The sequence below is a fragment of the Anguilla rostrata genome, chromosome 15 (genome assembly GCF_018555375.3).
Source record: "Anguilla rostrata isolate EN2019 chromosome 15, ASM1855537v3, whole genome shotgun sequence".
Taxonomy (NCBI): domain Eukaryota; kingdom Metazoa; phylum Chordata; class Actinopteri; order Anguilliformes; family Anguillidae; genus Anguilla; species Anguilla rostrata.
The window spans coordinates 29,567,577-29,580,487 of NC_057947.1; the positions used below are offsets into that span (position 1 = coordinate 29,567,577).

Here is a 12,911-nt window from a genome sequence, read left to right on the forward strand (position 1 = left end):
TTTCGTATGAACCATCAAAATCAAATCCAGGTTTACAAGGACCATAATAATTTCTGCGCACTATGCCAAGACTACTCAGTGCTACCCCACTCTGGTCCTAGAAATCCAGCAGGTTTTTTGTAGGCCTTAAATTAGTGCAAACCAGAAACTGTCGGTGCAGGTAGTGCCTGAATTATTTGATTGCATGTCTGACTGGACCAACTACAAGCACTTGTAGTGATCCTAAACCTTAATTGAGTGAATCTGGGTTACACCACTTCCACCTCCGAGACGGCAGGTTCCCTAAAATCGCCGTAGTTTCAGTGTAGTCAGCACCAGTGGTATTTATTTATCCATTGGTGTTTTTCAAAGCCTTTTCCGGGCAAATAAGGTCTCATTGTTTGTGCTGTAAATATGCACATTGAATTTCTTCTTGGAGTCTGGTTGCATGGGATTTAATCAATTATATAAACATAGTCAAACGCACACTGTCCTTCTCAAGGTTTATATTCCCTGTTGTTATTTTGTTTGTGGACATCCAGCAGCAAAGGTGCTGAAAACACAGCTATCATTTATATGATTAAATCTAATCTTGGCACAAGGAATTCGATCAGGAAAAAAAAAAGAAATTTAAAGTTTTACTGCAGTCAACCCATTTATTTATTGTAAGAATAATGCCTACTTTTAGCATGTTTTCTTAATGGACTTTCTGAAGCTTTTCTTGTCTTGGTGCCTGCTAAGTCGTCATTTATTATATGTGTAATATTTGTTGTTTGTCCAAATGCTGCCCTCCTTCTAGGACTGCTAGCTGCAGAAAGTAGGTATCCCAGTGTTGCTGTTGGGTTTGAAATTTATCGTGTGCCATTTCTTAAACGCCTCCAACTCCTCCCCCATTCACATCAACCAATCACATCTTTAACATTGCCTTTGTGCACTCTGTGATGTCATACTCCAATGGAACCAATAGCAACAGTGGCATGTTGTTGGGTCCCTCTAGTCGAGGTGTGCTTACCAAAGACCTGTAGTAGGCTTGTGTCGCCACCAAGCACGCACACTCCGTCAAAGATAGAGGCGATTCCCTTCAGTCGCCGGATGACCGAAGACAGTAGATTGTGGGGGGGGGGGGTGAGCGTTTGGTGCCACCAAAGAAAACCTAGAAGCATTCAGAGAACACAGATGCAGTCATGCTGTGTGGTTTACACATTACATTACGTTTATTTAGCGGACACTTTTATTCAAAGCGATGTACAAAAGTGCATATCCTGGTCATTGGAACGACTACAAAACACAGGTCCAATAAGGTACAATACTCATTTTGTACAGTCCTTTATAGCCAAGAACACAGTTCAGTTCACGCAGTGAACATTATTCTGACCCTAACGTATGCCAAGTCAAACTAGGGGCAAGAACAAGCTCCAATTTGTAGGACGAAAATACAAATTACAATAAGTAACAATAAGACTGCCGTCCGGCGATCGTCCCGGACCTTCGTCATCCGTTCTGTGCTCGTCCTGACTACGGTGTGGTCACATTCCAGATGTGTGCGGTCGAGTCCGTTCTGTGTCTGTGGCACCCACACACGTGCAGGGGTAACCATTGTCACTGGGACAGGTGTGGTCTTGCACAAACCTGGACTGGGATACAAATCCCCTTCCAGTGGTGCAGTGCAAACTGAAGTGATCAGTGCCTGCCTTTCATTTCATGTTTATCTTTTGCTTTATTTAACCATCTGATACCCTTGCTATGTTTTTTTCCCCACTCATGTTAGTCTTCTTGCTGTTTGGTAACCTGGAAGGCAATGTTAAAACACTGTAGCTCATTTTTCCTGAAGCCATTCTCATCCTCAGTGAACATTATGCATGTTTATTTTACCTTATCGATATCAATAAAAAACTATGACTGAACGAGTTGCCACATACACTCTTTGGCTTGGCTTTGAAGCTACCATAGATTTGTTATTTCCACAAAACTATGGTTGAAGAAAGTATGTGGGAGTAAGAAGAGAAAGATGTTTGCTCTGCATATTGCTTGAAGATGACCGGCTGTATTTAGCTAATATGTTTTTCTGTTGACCTTTATTATGACCGGTATCTAATCCAACCTACTACAGGAATGATTACATATTGAATTTAAAATGCTCATTTATGTTGTACTCTAGGTCCATCTGGCTTAGCAACTGGATTTATGCCTCCTTAACTACTGTAACTTATGCCTCGTCTTCTACTGGAATTGAGGTAATGGTAAATGGTAAATGGACTGCATTTATATAGCGCTTTTATCCAAAGCGCTTTACAATTGATGCCTCTCATTCGCCAGAGCAGTTAGGGGTTAGGGGTTAGGTGTCTTGCTCAAGGACACTTCGACACGCCCCGGGCGGGGTTTGAACCGGCAACCCTCCGACTGCCAGACAACCTCTCTTACCTCCTGAGCTACGTCGCCCCTCCTGAGCTATCGGTCTTACCTCCTGAGCTAGGTCTGAACCTCATCGGGTCCTCAGAAATGGAATTCACCTTCTCTGTACAATCCTACCCTCATCGCTAAGGAAACCACAGTGCTGGTTTGCGGTCAGGATTGCAGTCCTGTGAGATTCAGTGTGACTGCGCTGAGCAAGTAGTCGCTGATCTGAACGCTGTGTGTGTGTGTGTGTGTGTGTGTGTGTGTGTGTGTGTGTGTGTGTGTGTGTGTGTGTGTGTGTGTGTGTGTGTGTGTACTTGCGTGTGTGTCCGGATGTAGGGGCAGTCTCGCAGGTGCTGGACAGTCTGGAGGAGATCCACGCCCTGACTGACTGCAGTGAGAAGGACCTGGACTTCCTGCACAGCGTCTTCCAGGACCAGCACCTCCACACCCTGCTGGACGTGAGTGGGCACATAGCAGGCACATACGCACACACACGTGTACACACATACACACACACACACATGTACACTAACACGCATGCACAAACACAAACACCAACACACACCCGACACACACTGACATGCGCACACACACACACACACACACACACACATACACATTCTCTCTCTCTCTCACACACACACAAACACCAACACACACACAGACACACGCACAAGCACTCTACAGTATGTGGGCATACTGTAATACTGCTAAGTGTGAGATATAAGCTTCTCTGGAAATTGAGTCTGAGCTTATGTTTCCAGAGAAGTGTCTGTCAACTTTCTGAACAACTGGAGGAGCCTGTAATTTATTGACACCATTTACAAATCACACAATTCAACCACGATGATGGAAAAACTCTTCTTGTGTAGAGCACAGAGAGAGTGCATCTGATACGGAGAGAGTTTACGCTTGTGTGTGTCTGTCTGCCTGTCTTTCGGCCCTGTGTGTCCCCCTGGCCTGTCGCAGCTGTACGACAAGATCAACACCAAGTCCTCCCCGCAAATCAGGAACCCCCCGAGCGACGCTGTGCAGAGAGCCAAAGAGGTGAGTGCCGTCTATCACAGTGCCCGCTTTGAGCGCCCCGTCCCCTGAGGACCCCGCCCTGTTGGGTCAGTGAGGGCCGTCTATCACAGTGCCCGCTTTGAGCGCCCCGTCCCCTGAGGACCCCGCCCTGTTGGGTCAGTGAGGGCCGTCTATCACAGTGCCCGCTTTGAGCGCCCCGTCCCCTGAGGACCCCCCTGTTGGGTCATGAGGGCCGTCTGTCACAGTGCCCGCTTTGAGCGCCCGTCCCTGAGGACCCCGCCCTGTTGGGTCAGTGAGGGCCGTCTATCACAGTGCCCGCTCCCCTGAGGACCCCGCCCTGTTGGGTCAGTGAGGGCCGTCTATCACAGTGCCCGCTTTGAGTGCCCCGTCCCCTGAGGACCCCGCCTGTTGGGTCAGTGAGGGCGTCTATCACAGTGCCCGCTTTGAGCGCCCCGTCCCCTGAGGACCCCGCCCTGTTGGGTCAGTGAGGGCCGTCTATCACAGTGCACGCTTTGAGCGCCCCGTCCCCTGAGGACCCCGCCCTGTTGGGTCAGTGAGGGCCGTCTGTCACAGTGCCCGCTTTGAGCGCCCCGTCCCCTGAGGACCCCGCCCTGTTGGGTCAGTGAGGGCCGTCTATCACAGTGCCCGCTTTGAGCACCCCATCCTCTAATCATATATTTGTGATTTTTCCCCTGAAAGCTACCCCAATACTTAAAAAATGTTTTTCAGAGGATTATCTTTGATCCGTTCCATTTTATATCGTTGGGTCCTTTTCATCAGGTCCTGGCGGGCTGGTCTGTGCGATTAACTGTGTGTGAAGCTGGAAATGGAAAAAGCCGTCTTCATGTCTTTCAGGGATTCTCAGACCATTGCATTCGGCAGCCAGGCTCAAGAGTGTTCGTTAAAAGCTTAGCGATTCGTGGTGACAGAAACAGGCTATTTAGTCCTTTGAGGTTCCTTATTTTCCTGTTGGTAGTGATGGTGAAAATGTTCTGTGGTCTTGAGAGACGCTGTCCTGCTCTCACGCCATGCACTGCACTTTGCTGCGACTGCACTCCCTCGCGGTGCGGTATAAATGGTTAAGGAGCTGTCTATGTGACTGAAAGGTTGCAGGTTCTATTCCCAGACACTTATCATTTCAGTGTGTATCCGGTTGTGTAATAAGTATAAATGGGCTTTGCAAAAGCTGTGGAAGCCGCTTGAGGCAAGAGCGTTTCCTACTGTAAATGGCTGTAATGTAATGCAACGCTATGTAATGTAATGTGTGAACTGCTGGCAGCTTTTAGCTTGCGGCTTTCTCTCTGTATATCTGCTCCGCAGTGTGACCACGCTAGCTTTTGGCCAGTGGCCTCTTATAAGACAACCAATCAGCAGTACCCTGCTGTCTTGTGGTCAGCCAATAGATAACGGTGGTGACGTTTTTTTTTTTTTCCCCCAGAAGTATTTCTACTTTATGGAGCCCATAGTTACAGTAACAGTTCTCTTATCCAGAATACATTTTTAGTACAGTACAGTAATTTACTGACTGGTTATGAAGGCCAGCAGTAAATACAGAAAAACCACTGCTAACACTTTTAGCTCAGTGCAGACGAGAAGTGCTGTAATCTAAAGGTGCCGTTTATGCACTGAACTGTTGTCCATAGTTCTGTGCAGGAACTGTTCAGCCACCGACGTGGCTCATTAGCGGAAAGCAGTCAGTCAAAACAATTGTTTTGTAAACATTTCCAGAAGTGTTGAAGAACACAGTGTGGGAACAGACTTTCTGTACTTTTTCACCTTCCAGCTCCATGACTTTGTCAAGCCTCCCCCCCCACCCCCCCATACAAGAAACCTTTCGCTACCACTCATCATCGACACATCGCACGCTTCCTCCAAATTTGCGTGTCTTTTTCGCTTTTGGTTTGCCGCAGTGCACGTGGCTCTCCTGAGCGTGCAAATGAGTTCCACGGAGAAGCGCGTGATTAATCATTAGTTTGACATAATTACCTTTTTTTTTTTTTTTTTTTTTTTTTTTTTTTTGCAGAAGACCTGTTTTCACACTGAGCTGTTTAGCAGTCGGGCTATGAAGGCTCGCCGTTGGAAATCCCTTGAAGGGTTCCTCCGAGTGTGAAACTGGTGTTTTATACTAGCCCGAATTTTAAACGCTTTGAAATGAAGCAACGGCAACGCAACATTTAGAGGCCAGGCCTCTTAGTTCCGGTGAAGGCGAAACTTTAATGCTACGGCATACGGTCACACCGTAGACGATTCTACGCTTCCCCAGCAGTTTGAGGAAGGCCGTTTTCTGTTTCGGTATGACAGCGGGCGCCCCCGGGCACACAGCAATGTCCGTGTGGAAGTGGATCTGTGAGTGCGGGCGAGGTTGCGCTATAGCAGGCCGCAGCAGGGTGAAGCGGCCTTCTTCCATCTGTCCTTTCTTCTGCTCTTCAGTCTTTCACGGCTGTCCTGGATCGGACAGGGAGGCCCGACTGTTGGGGTCCACAGGCGGGAAAAAATTCATCCGGAAAATGTTTTGCGTCCTGTCCCCCCAAAAAGGAATATTGGCTTGCTAGCTATCTCGCTAATTCTGACGTCTGCTATCGCTCTCTTAACCTGAACGAATCCGCACCAGGGACTTGCTTTGATAGCTAGCTAGCAGCTCAGCAATTAAAAAAAATTTTTTTTTAAAGTATGTCCCTTTTCAATGCCCATTCTTTGCTATCCTTTGCTAGATTGGTGCACACAAACTACACTCAGCCAGTGGAGTTGCCAGGTAAACTGCAAAGGCAGTATATTTTATTCCTGTAGCATACTAACAATGCAGAATCCAATAAAATGTGTCTTGTGGCAGACAGACACTCTCCTAGAATTGTATTGGCTGTTGCAGTGGATATGTCCAGAGGGACCATATATATCTGCAACTCTGGGTCCTGATGTATTGCTGTAATCCATCTCCTTTGGCAATTCTCGGGGGGACGGATTGAGTGTGGAGAAGTTTCTTTGGCAGAGTGTGAAAAAGCCGACATTTTTCCCTCCTGTATGCCACCGTAAAGCCCCCGCCCCCCACACCCCACCCTTTGAAAAAACCCTCACTTCCTGCGCACTCTGTCGTAGGCAGATGTCGGTCAGAACAGCAGAGAATCTGACAACCTTCAAACGTAGACTAAAGACTCATCTCTTCAGGCTGCACCTCTCCCCACCCCTTCCTAGCCTATAGTTTAGCTCATGTACCGAGTTAGGCTAATACGATCACGTTAGTTTTTATTTGGCAGGATTGTTTTTGTCTGATTCTGATTAGGCAAATGTGATTTCAGTGCTAGTTTGTACTTGGCAGGATTGTTTGTTTGTTTGCTGAACAGGTTACCCTACAGGGTTGGAGTCCTGATCTATTTGGTCACTTCTGGCACTACGATCTTTACTTCACTCTAGTGTGTTTCTTTTGCACCTCTGCACCTTGAACTAATGCACTTGTTGTACGTCGCTCTGGATAAGAGTGTCTGCTAAATGCCTGTAATGTAATGTAATGTTTCTGACTGTTGGCTTTCCTTAGTGTTGGACATTCAGAGAGGTGTGGCGGTGTGGAGTGACTGCTTGATAATGTCGTTTTGATTCCCAGGCGGGGCGCTGCTCGTTGTACCCCTTGAGCCCAGGTGCCTAATATGATTTGCTTCAGTAAATACATGCAGCTGCATGAATAAATGTAAAAAAAGAGAACGTGAGCTGTGTGAGACTCGCTCCATGGGACCCTCTGCTAAATGCCTGAAATGTAAAATGTAGATGTGTGATGTGCCTACATGCATGTACCGTACTGACAAAACAGCCTTTCCACCCAGAGAGACATGCAGTACTCCTTCACTGCTGTTTGAGTGTGATTAGGCAGGAGCCTCTTTAGAAGGCCCGTCTGGTGTCACTGTCCCCCCAGTGGATTATGGGAGGTAACATTTTAGACCTCCTGTTCATTGAGTGGAGAGGCACTCTCAGTTGCTGTCCTGTTCCGATGTGTTTAGATGGGTGATAACTTTTTTTACAAGACTGTCTTTTTATAATGTTCACACATCACATGATTGCTGTGTCGGGCTGCGTCACACGATGATCAGATGTTCTGCCGCAACATGGCAAGTTGTCGTGACAATGATTCCTTTTGATTCTGCCTGCTTTGCTATGCTTCACTTTTAACTGATAACCACTCGTCATACCCGCATGCTGTAAATGAATCTTTCATGGGGGTAGGACATTTTTCAATGCCTTGGGCCTGCAAGGAAGGCGGTGCCACCTTAGACCAACACCCTGCACCGATCCTTCTTGATTGGCTGACGGAACTTCGGTTGGCAGAAGCCCCATCTCTGCGGGACTGTGAGCGTAAAGTATGAGTGTGGCCCTGTGAGACCGTCACTGTGTAGCTCACCTGCGTGTCTCGTCCTGCTAAGAGATCCACTGGGAGCGAGGCCAGCGTGGCTTCGAAACCTCTGGAATATGTAAGTCGAGAACGTTCTCAAAACTCAACCTGTGTCATAGCTTCCCCCCCCCCCTTCGAGCTTTCTAGTATTTGCACAGAGCCTGGAAAAGTCGGCCGTCCTCGCCAGCTCGTGTGTTATGTCTCACGGTCGTGTGACCTGTAGCCCCTGCGGTGGTGGGGATGTATAAAAGAACGCCGCTCTCTCCCCGACACGTCGGGGTCACTTTAATAAACCATGAGGGGATTGACGGCAGGCCCTCCTGATTAACGTTCGGCGGGTAATGAGCAGTCTGACTGCGCAGACTGCGCAGTTACACGCACACACACACACACCGTTGAGTTCCGACACCCCTGCAAGCAGTGTGTCCAAATCCAGCCACCTGTCCGAATGAAGAAGGGATAGTCACAGTGCAGTGTGCTGATTGGTGGCAGGGACAGGGGGCGGGGAGATTTGGCAGGGGGGGGGTGTGGGGGGGGTCTCTTGTTTTTGTCAGCAGTGGCGGTGGTGTGCTTGGCAGACTGCAGGCTGTGTCGGACGCGGTGCGGCTGTTTCCCACGGCCGCGTGTGACCGCACGCTTCACGCCCAGGCCAGCGCTGGTGTGAGGTCACCTCACCTCTCAGACGGGGGTTTCTGTCCGCAGGTGCTGGAGGAGATCTCCTGCTACCCGGAGAGCGGCGACGCGAAGGAGCTGCGGCGCGTCCTCACGCAGCCCCACTTTATGGTGAGCCAGGCGTCCGACGGAAAACAAAATTCCCAACGCCGGGGATTTGGGAGAAGGTGTGATGTGATGTCACTGAGTTGAACGAGACTTGTACTGCCTGTATTTCTGTGTGCTGGGACTACTGTGTGGGTAACACTGAGAGACTGTTTGTGTGTGTGTGTGTGCGTGTGTTTGTCTATCTGTCTGGGCAAGGGAGTTGTTTTGGTGAAACCTGTTTGTATATTGATTGAGTGAGAGAGTGAGAGACTGGTTTGCTTTCCCTTGACATGTTTTGGAGAGTCTGTTACTCTGAGGGGGGGCAGGGGCTGGCATGTATGGCTGTATTTGTAATTATAAATTAATTCAATTCTTCATTAAAGTTGTTTGCATTTGAAAGCTTGTTTTTGAATGGAAGTCATGTAATATCAGTGGTCTTTTGTTTTAGTTTCATTTGAACACATTACAGGTTGCAGGAGCAAAAAGGTTACAATATGTCAGTGTTATCTTTTCCTCCTAATCAATTGAAGTTAATAAATGAAAGTATAAATCCCTCTGTCTGTTACTAAGTAACAGTTGTCAGCTAAAGATGGTTTCAGCTTTTTTCCCAGTATCTTTCAGTGAGGAAACATAGATAGACAGCCAAGTCCTCTTATCATATATTACCAAATACTTTTTTACACTGTTTTACTTCATTAATATTTCAGGTAAGTTTTTTTTTTCTTTCTGGTTTTTCCTATCAATACAGCTATTTTGAGATCTAGAAACAGAGAACAGTACGTGTGCATGCGTGTGTGTTTGCTCGTGTGTGCAGGTGTTTGCGTGTGGGGTGGGGGGGGGCGAGTGGGGGAGGGGGGGGATAAACCACTAGAGCAAAGAACCAGACAGAGAGGAGGAGGTGCCAGCTATCGCCTGCTGACCATGATGTCACTGGGGCAATGATGTCATCCAGGCGACACACAGGGGAGGGGGAGGGGGGGGGTCAGAGGGGGAGGAGGTACCATCAGGTGCAATCTGCTGAGATCCCAGCCTGCCTCTGGGTCTGCACGACCCACTCAGTGTCTGAGGAGGACAGAGCCGAGGGGGGAGTCCAGCTGCCGCAGATCCTGGTGAGCGCAGTCCGAATTTCAGCACCATTACAGCTCTGGTCCACTCGTCATCCCTCTGGGGCTTCCTCTTCTTCTCACAATTCTCTTCTTCTTTATTTCGTGGTGTCATTTCCGGACTGCACTGCATGGAAGAAGAGGATAATGTGAGGATATTAGCTTGGATGCCTTTTGTCTAAATGCTAATGTGACTTTTGCACACTCTAATGACTGTTGCATTCAGGTTTTTTCGGTGCTTATGGAAATGATTTGGAAAACTGACCTTTTTTTAATTTTTTATACACAGAGTAGGCATGCATGCAGGCACACCCTGAAAGTAACGGGAGAAACGTAATCCGGTTGAAAATTTCTGCTCTTGAGGCTTTTCCTCTGTGGGGGGGGGGCAGCTGCTCCAAAGCGGCGTGGCGTGATGTGTGAAGGGTGGTGCACGTGGCCGGAAGGCTGCCGCATCGCTCTCTGAGATAGCGCTGCGCGGCGCGGCGCGGTCGCGCCGGCAGCTCATCCAGCTGTGCAAACAGACTGTGAGATACGCTAGCTGGCGGACCGCGGCGCGTTAGCGTCGGCTGGGCAAACACGCAGAGCCGATAACGGCGCTGCTCCTGGGTGGACCTGCCGTCCGAGCGGCTGCTTGCGTGACGTCTTTGTTGAACTTTCGTATTTAGACCCGGGGCTGCCGAACTCCCTCCCATCCTCTTATTGGCTGCTTAGTCTCTGAGCTCAGAAGGTATTTACTTCTGAAGCGGCGGGGCGCGGGGTCGGTTACGGTTAAGGGCGCGTCGCCGCGGTCTGGCTAATCGGCGCGTCCGTTCGTCCGCCACGCTCCTCTGGCTGGTTTCGGGATCCCGGCGAGAGGCCGGGGGGGTGGTGGGGGAGGGGGGGGCGTTCTTGTTTACGGTTTGGGAGATGCACATGGCTCTGCGTTCCTGCTCACACATGCGTTCACCTACATTCCAGAAAGAGGATTACCATAAGCCACTGAGCTGCTTAGCATTCACCTGGAACTCTCTCTCTCTCTCTCTTACTCTGTATCTCTCTGACTCATTCTCTCTCTTGCCCTGTAGCTCTCTCCCTCTCACCTTCTCTCTCTGTCTTTTTTTCCCTCTGTCACTCATCTCTCTCTCTCTCTCTCTCACTCTCTCTTTCTCTTTCTGTCTTCCTGTCCTTCCACCTTAGAGGGTAGGCCCTGTTGACTGAGGGAGTCCTGTTGCCACGGCAACCCTCACTTTGCCCTCATGTTTCGTCCCGCTCTGCGGTGAAGGGACAGAGTGACATTTTGTCCCTGTGACAGGGCAAGGCAGGCTTGTTTTGGCTTTCATTCGGCACCCCCCTCACCCCCCCAAGTGCTTGAGTGTGTGGGAAGAGGTCCCATTGCCCTGGAATGTCAAAAAGAGATTTTCAACTGGATTCACCTGTTTGTGTTCAGACACTGTTTAACCATGATTAATATACCTCTTCTATTTTACCACATAGTTATTCACTGGGTTTATAGACTCAGATAGGATGCAGGATAAATTGTATTTTGTCTGTGCTTGTGTATGTGTGTGTGTGCGCGTGTCTGTATGTGTGTTTGTGTGCGTGTCTGTGTCTGTGTGTGTGTGTGTGTGTTTCTGTGCATGTGTGTGTGTGTGTGTGCCAGTGAGTCAGATCTCTGCTGTCTGTGCTCCAGGCCTTATTGCAGACCCATGATGTCGTGGCGCACGAGGTGTACAGCGACGAGGCTCTGAGGGTCACCCCCCCACCCACCTCGCCTTACCTGAACGGGGACTCGCCCGAGAGCACCAACGGCGACATGGACCTGGAGAACGTCACCCGCGTGCGGCTGGTGCAGTTCCAGAAGAACACCGAGGAGCCGATGGTACTGTTCCCTCCTGGCCCTCCTGTGTGCTCTTTCTCTCGCACTCGCTTTCTCACTCATCCACTCACTCACTCCCTCACTCAGTGACTGACTGAGCTGTGAAGTCATTCACCCATACATTCACACTCACCCTCTCAATCGCTTGCCAATTCACTGACTGACTACCTCTCACTCATTCACTCGCTCACGTGCCCACCCACTCTCAGTCTCTTATGAAATTATTAACTCAGCCATTTACTCATACATTCACATTTTCTAAGTCAGACTGAATGGACTGACTTAGTCACACTCACTCACTCTCACTTCCTCATTCACTTCCTCACTCTTTTGCAAGTGCATAGCAACACATTCCTGGTCAGCTGTTGACCTACATTGTGTGTGTATGTGAGCATGTGTGTGTGGCTGTGTGTGTGTATGGTTGTGTGTGTGTGTGTGTGTGTGGCTGTGGCTGTGTGTGTGTGCGCGTGTGGCTGTGTGTGTGCGTGTGTATGCGTACGTGCGTGGCTGTGTGTTTGTGTGTGTGCGTTCGTGCGTGCATGCGTGTGCGTGTACGTGTGCATGAGCATGTGCGATTGTGTGTGTATGTGTGGCTGTGTGTGTGTTTGCGCGTGTGCGTGCGTGCGTGCGTGTGTGGCTGTGTTTGTGTGCATGTGCGTGCGTGCGTGCGTGGCTGTGGCTGTGTTTGTGTGTGTGCGTGCGTGCATGCGCGTGTGTGTGTGCGTGTGCGAGAGCATGTGCGAGTGTGTGCGAGTGTGTGTGTGTGTGTGTGTGTGTGTGTGCGTGGTGTGTGTGTGCGTGCAGCAGACTTACCCCCGCCTCTCTGCTCTTGCCCAGGGCATCACTCTGAAGATGAACGACCTGAACCACTGCATCGTGGCTCGGATAATGCACGGGGGCATGATCCACAGACAAGGTAAGCCCCCCCCACCCCCCCCCCATCCCAGTATCACCCCCAAAATGGGGCACCTCGCACAGCTGCTCCGGAGTTCTCAGGGGAGTGAGACTGACGCACCGACGCCACGGTCGCTTCATATGAGCAGCGGTTAGTATGTTCAGCAGGTGCCTGTGAACCGGGCCACGGCAGTGCCAAACGCACACACTTAGACACGCAATAAAGCCCGTCTCCTCAGCTATTCATCGTCTCACTGTTCATTATCTCGTCAGCGTGGAAATGTATGAACGTTTTGTGAAGGGGAAAACTTTGGAAATTGCGACCTCAATCTGTACGATTGCTCAGCGCTGAGCACTGGTAGCTCTTGGTGCCTCTTGGTGCCCTCACTGTTTGTTGAGGTGTATCTAAAATAGCATTTAAAATCCTAATATTTATGCCGTGTTTGGTGTTTGACCTGGGCCTGGTGTCTAGTTGAGTAGGCCCAACTAAGCAAGCTCTGTTTCACTCGAAAACACCGCTCAC

The 12,911-nt window shown here is 49.5% G+C and overlaps 1 protein-coding gene across 16 annotated transcripts in view; it reads left to right on the plus strand.

Moving 5' to 3' along the window:
- The window catches only part of LOC135241428 (peripheral plasma membrane protein CASK-like), a 154,078-nt gene that overhangs the window by 124,971 nt on the left and 16,196 nt on the right, over positions 1-12,911 (plus strand). For 11 of the 16 annotated variants that reach the window (XM_064311834.1, XM_064311841.1, XM_064311845.1 and 8 more), the window contains exons 11-16: positions 779-796; positions 2,713-2,834; positions 3,346-3,423; positions 8,480-8,560; positions 11,309-11,497; positions 12,332-12,410. In XM_064311834.1, the coding sequence (XP_064167904.1) occupies positions 779-796; positions 2,713-2,834; positions 3,346-3,423; positions 8,480-8,560; positions 11,309-11,497; positions 12,332-12,410 (567 nt within the window). The remainder of the gene's footprint in view (positions 1-778; positions 797-2,712; positions 2,835-3,345; positions 3,424-8,479; positions 8,561-11,308; positions 11,498-12,331; positions 12,411-12,911) is intronic. The other 5 variants (XM_064311835.1, XM_064311846.1, XM_064311836.1 and 2 more) reach the window with 1 other exon arrangement.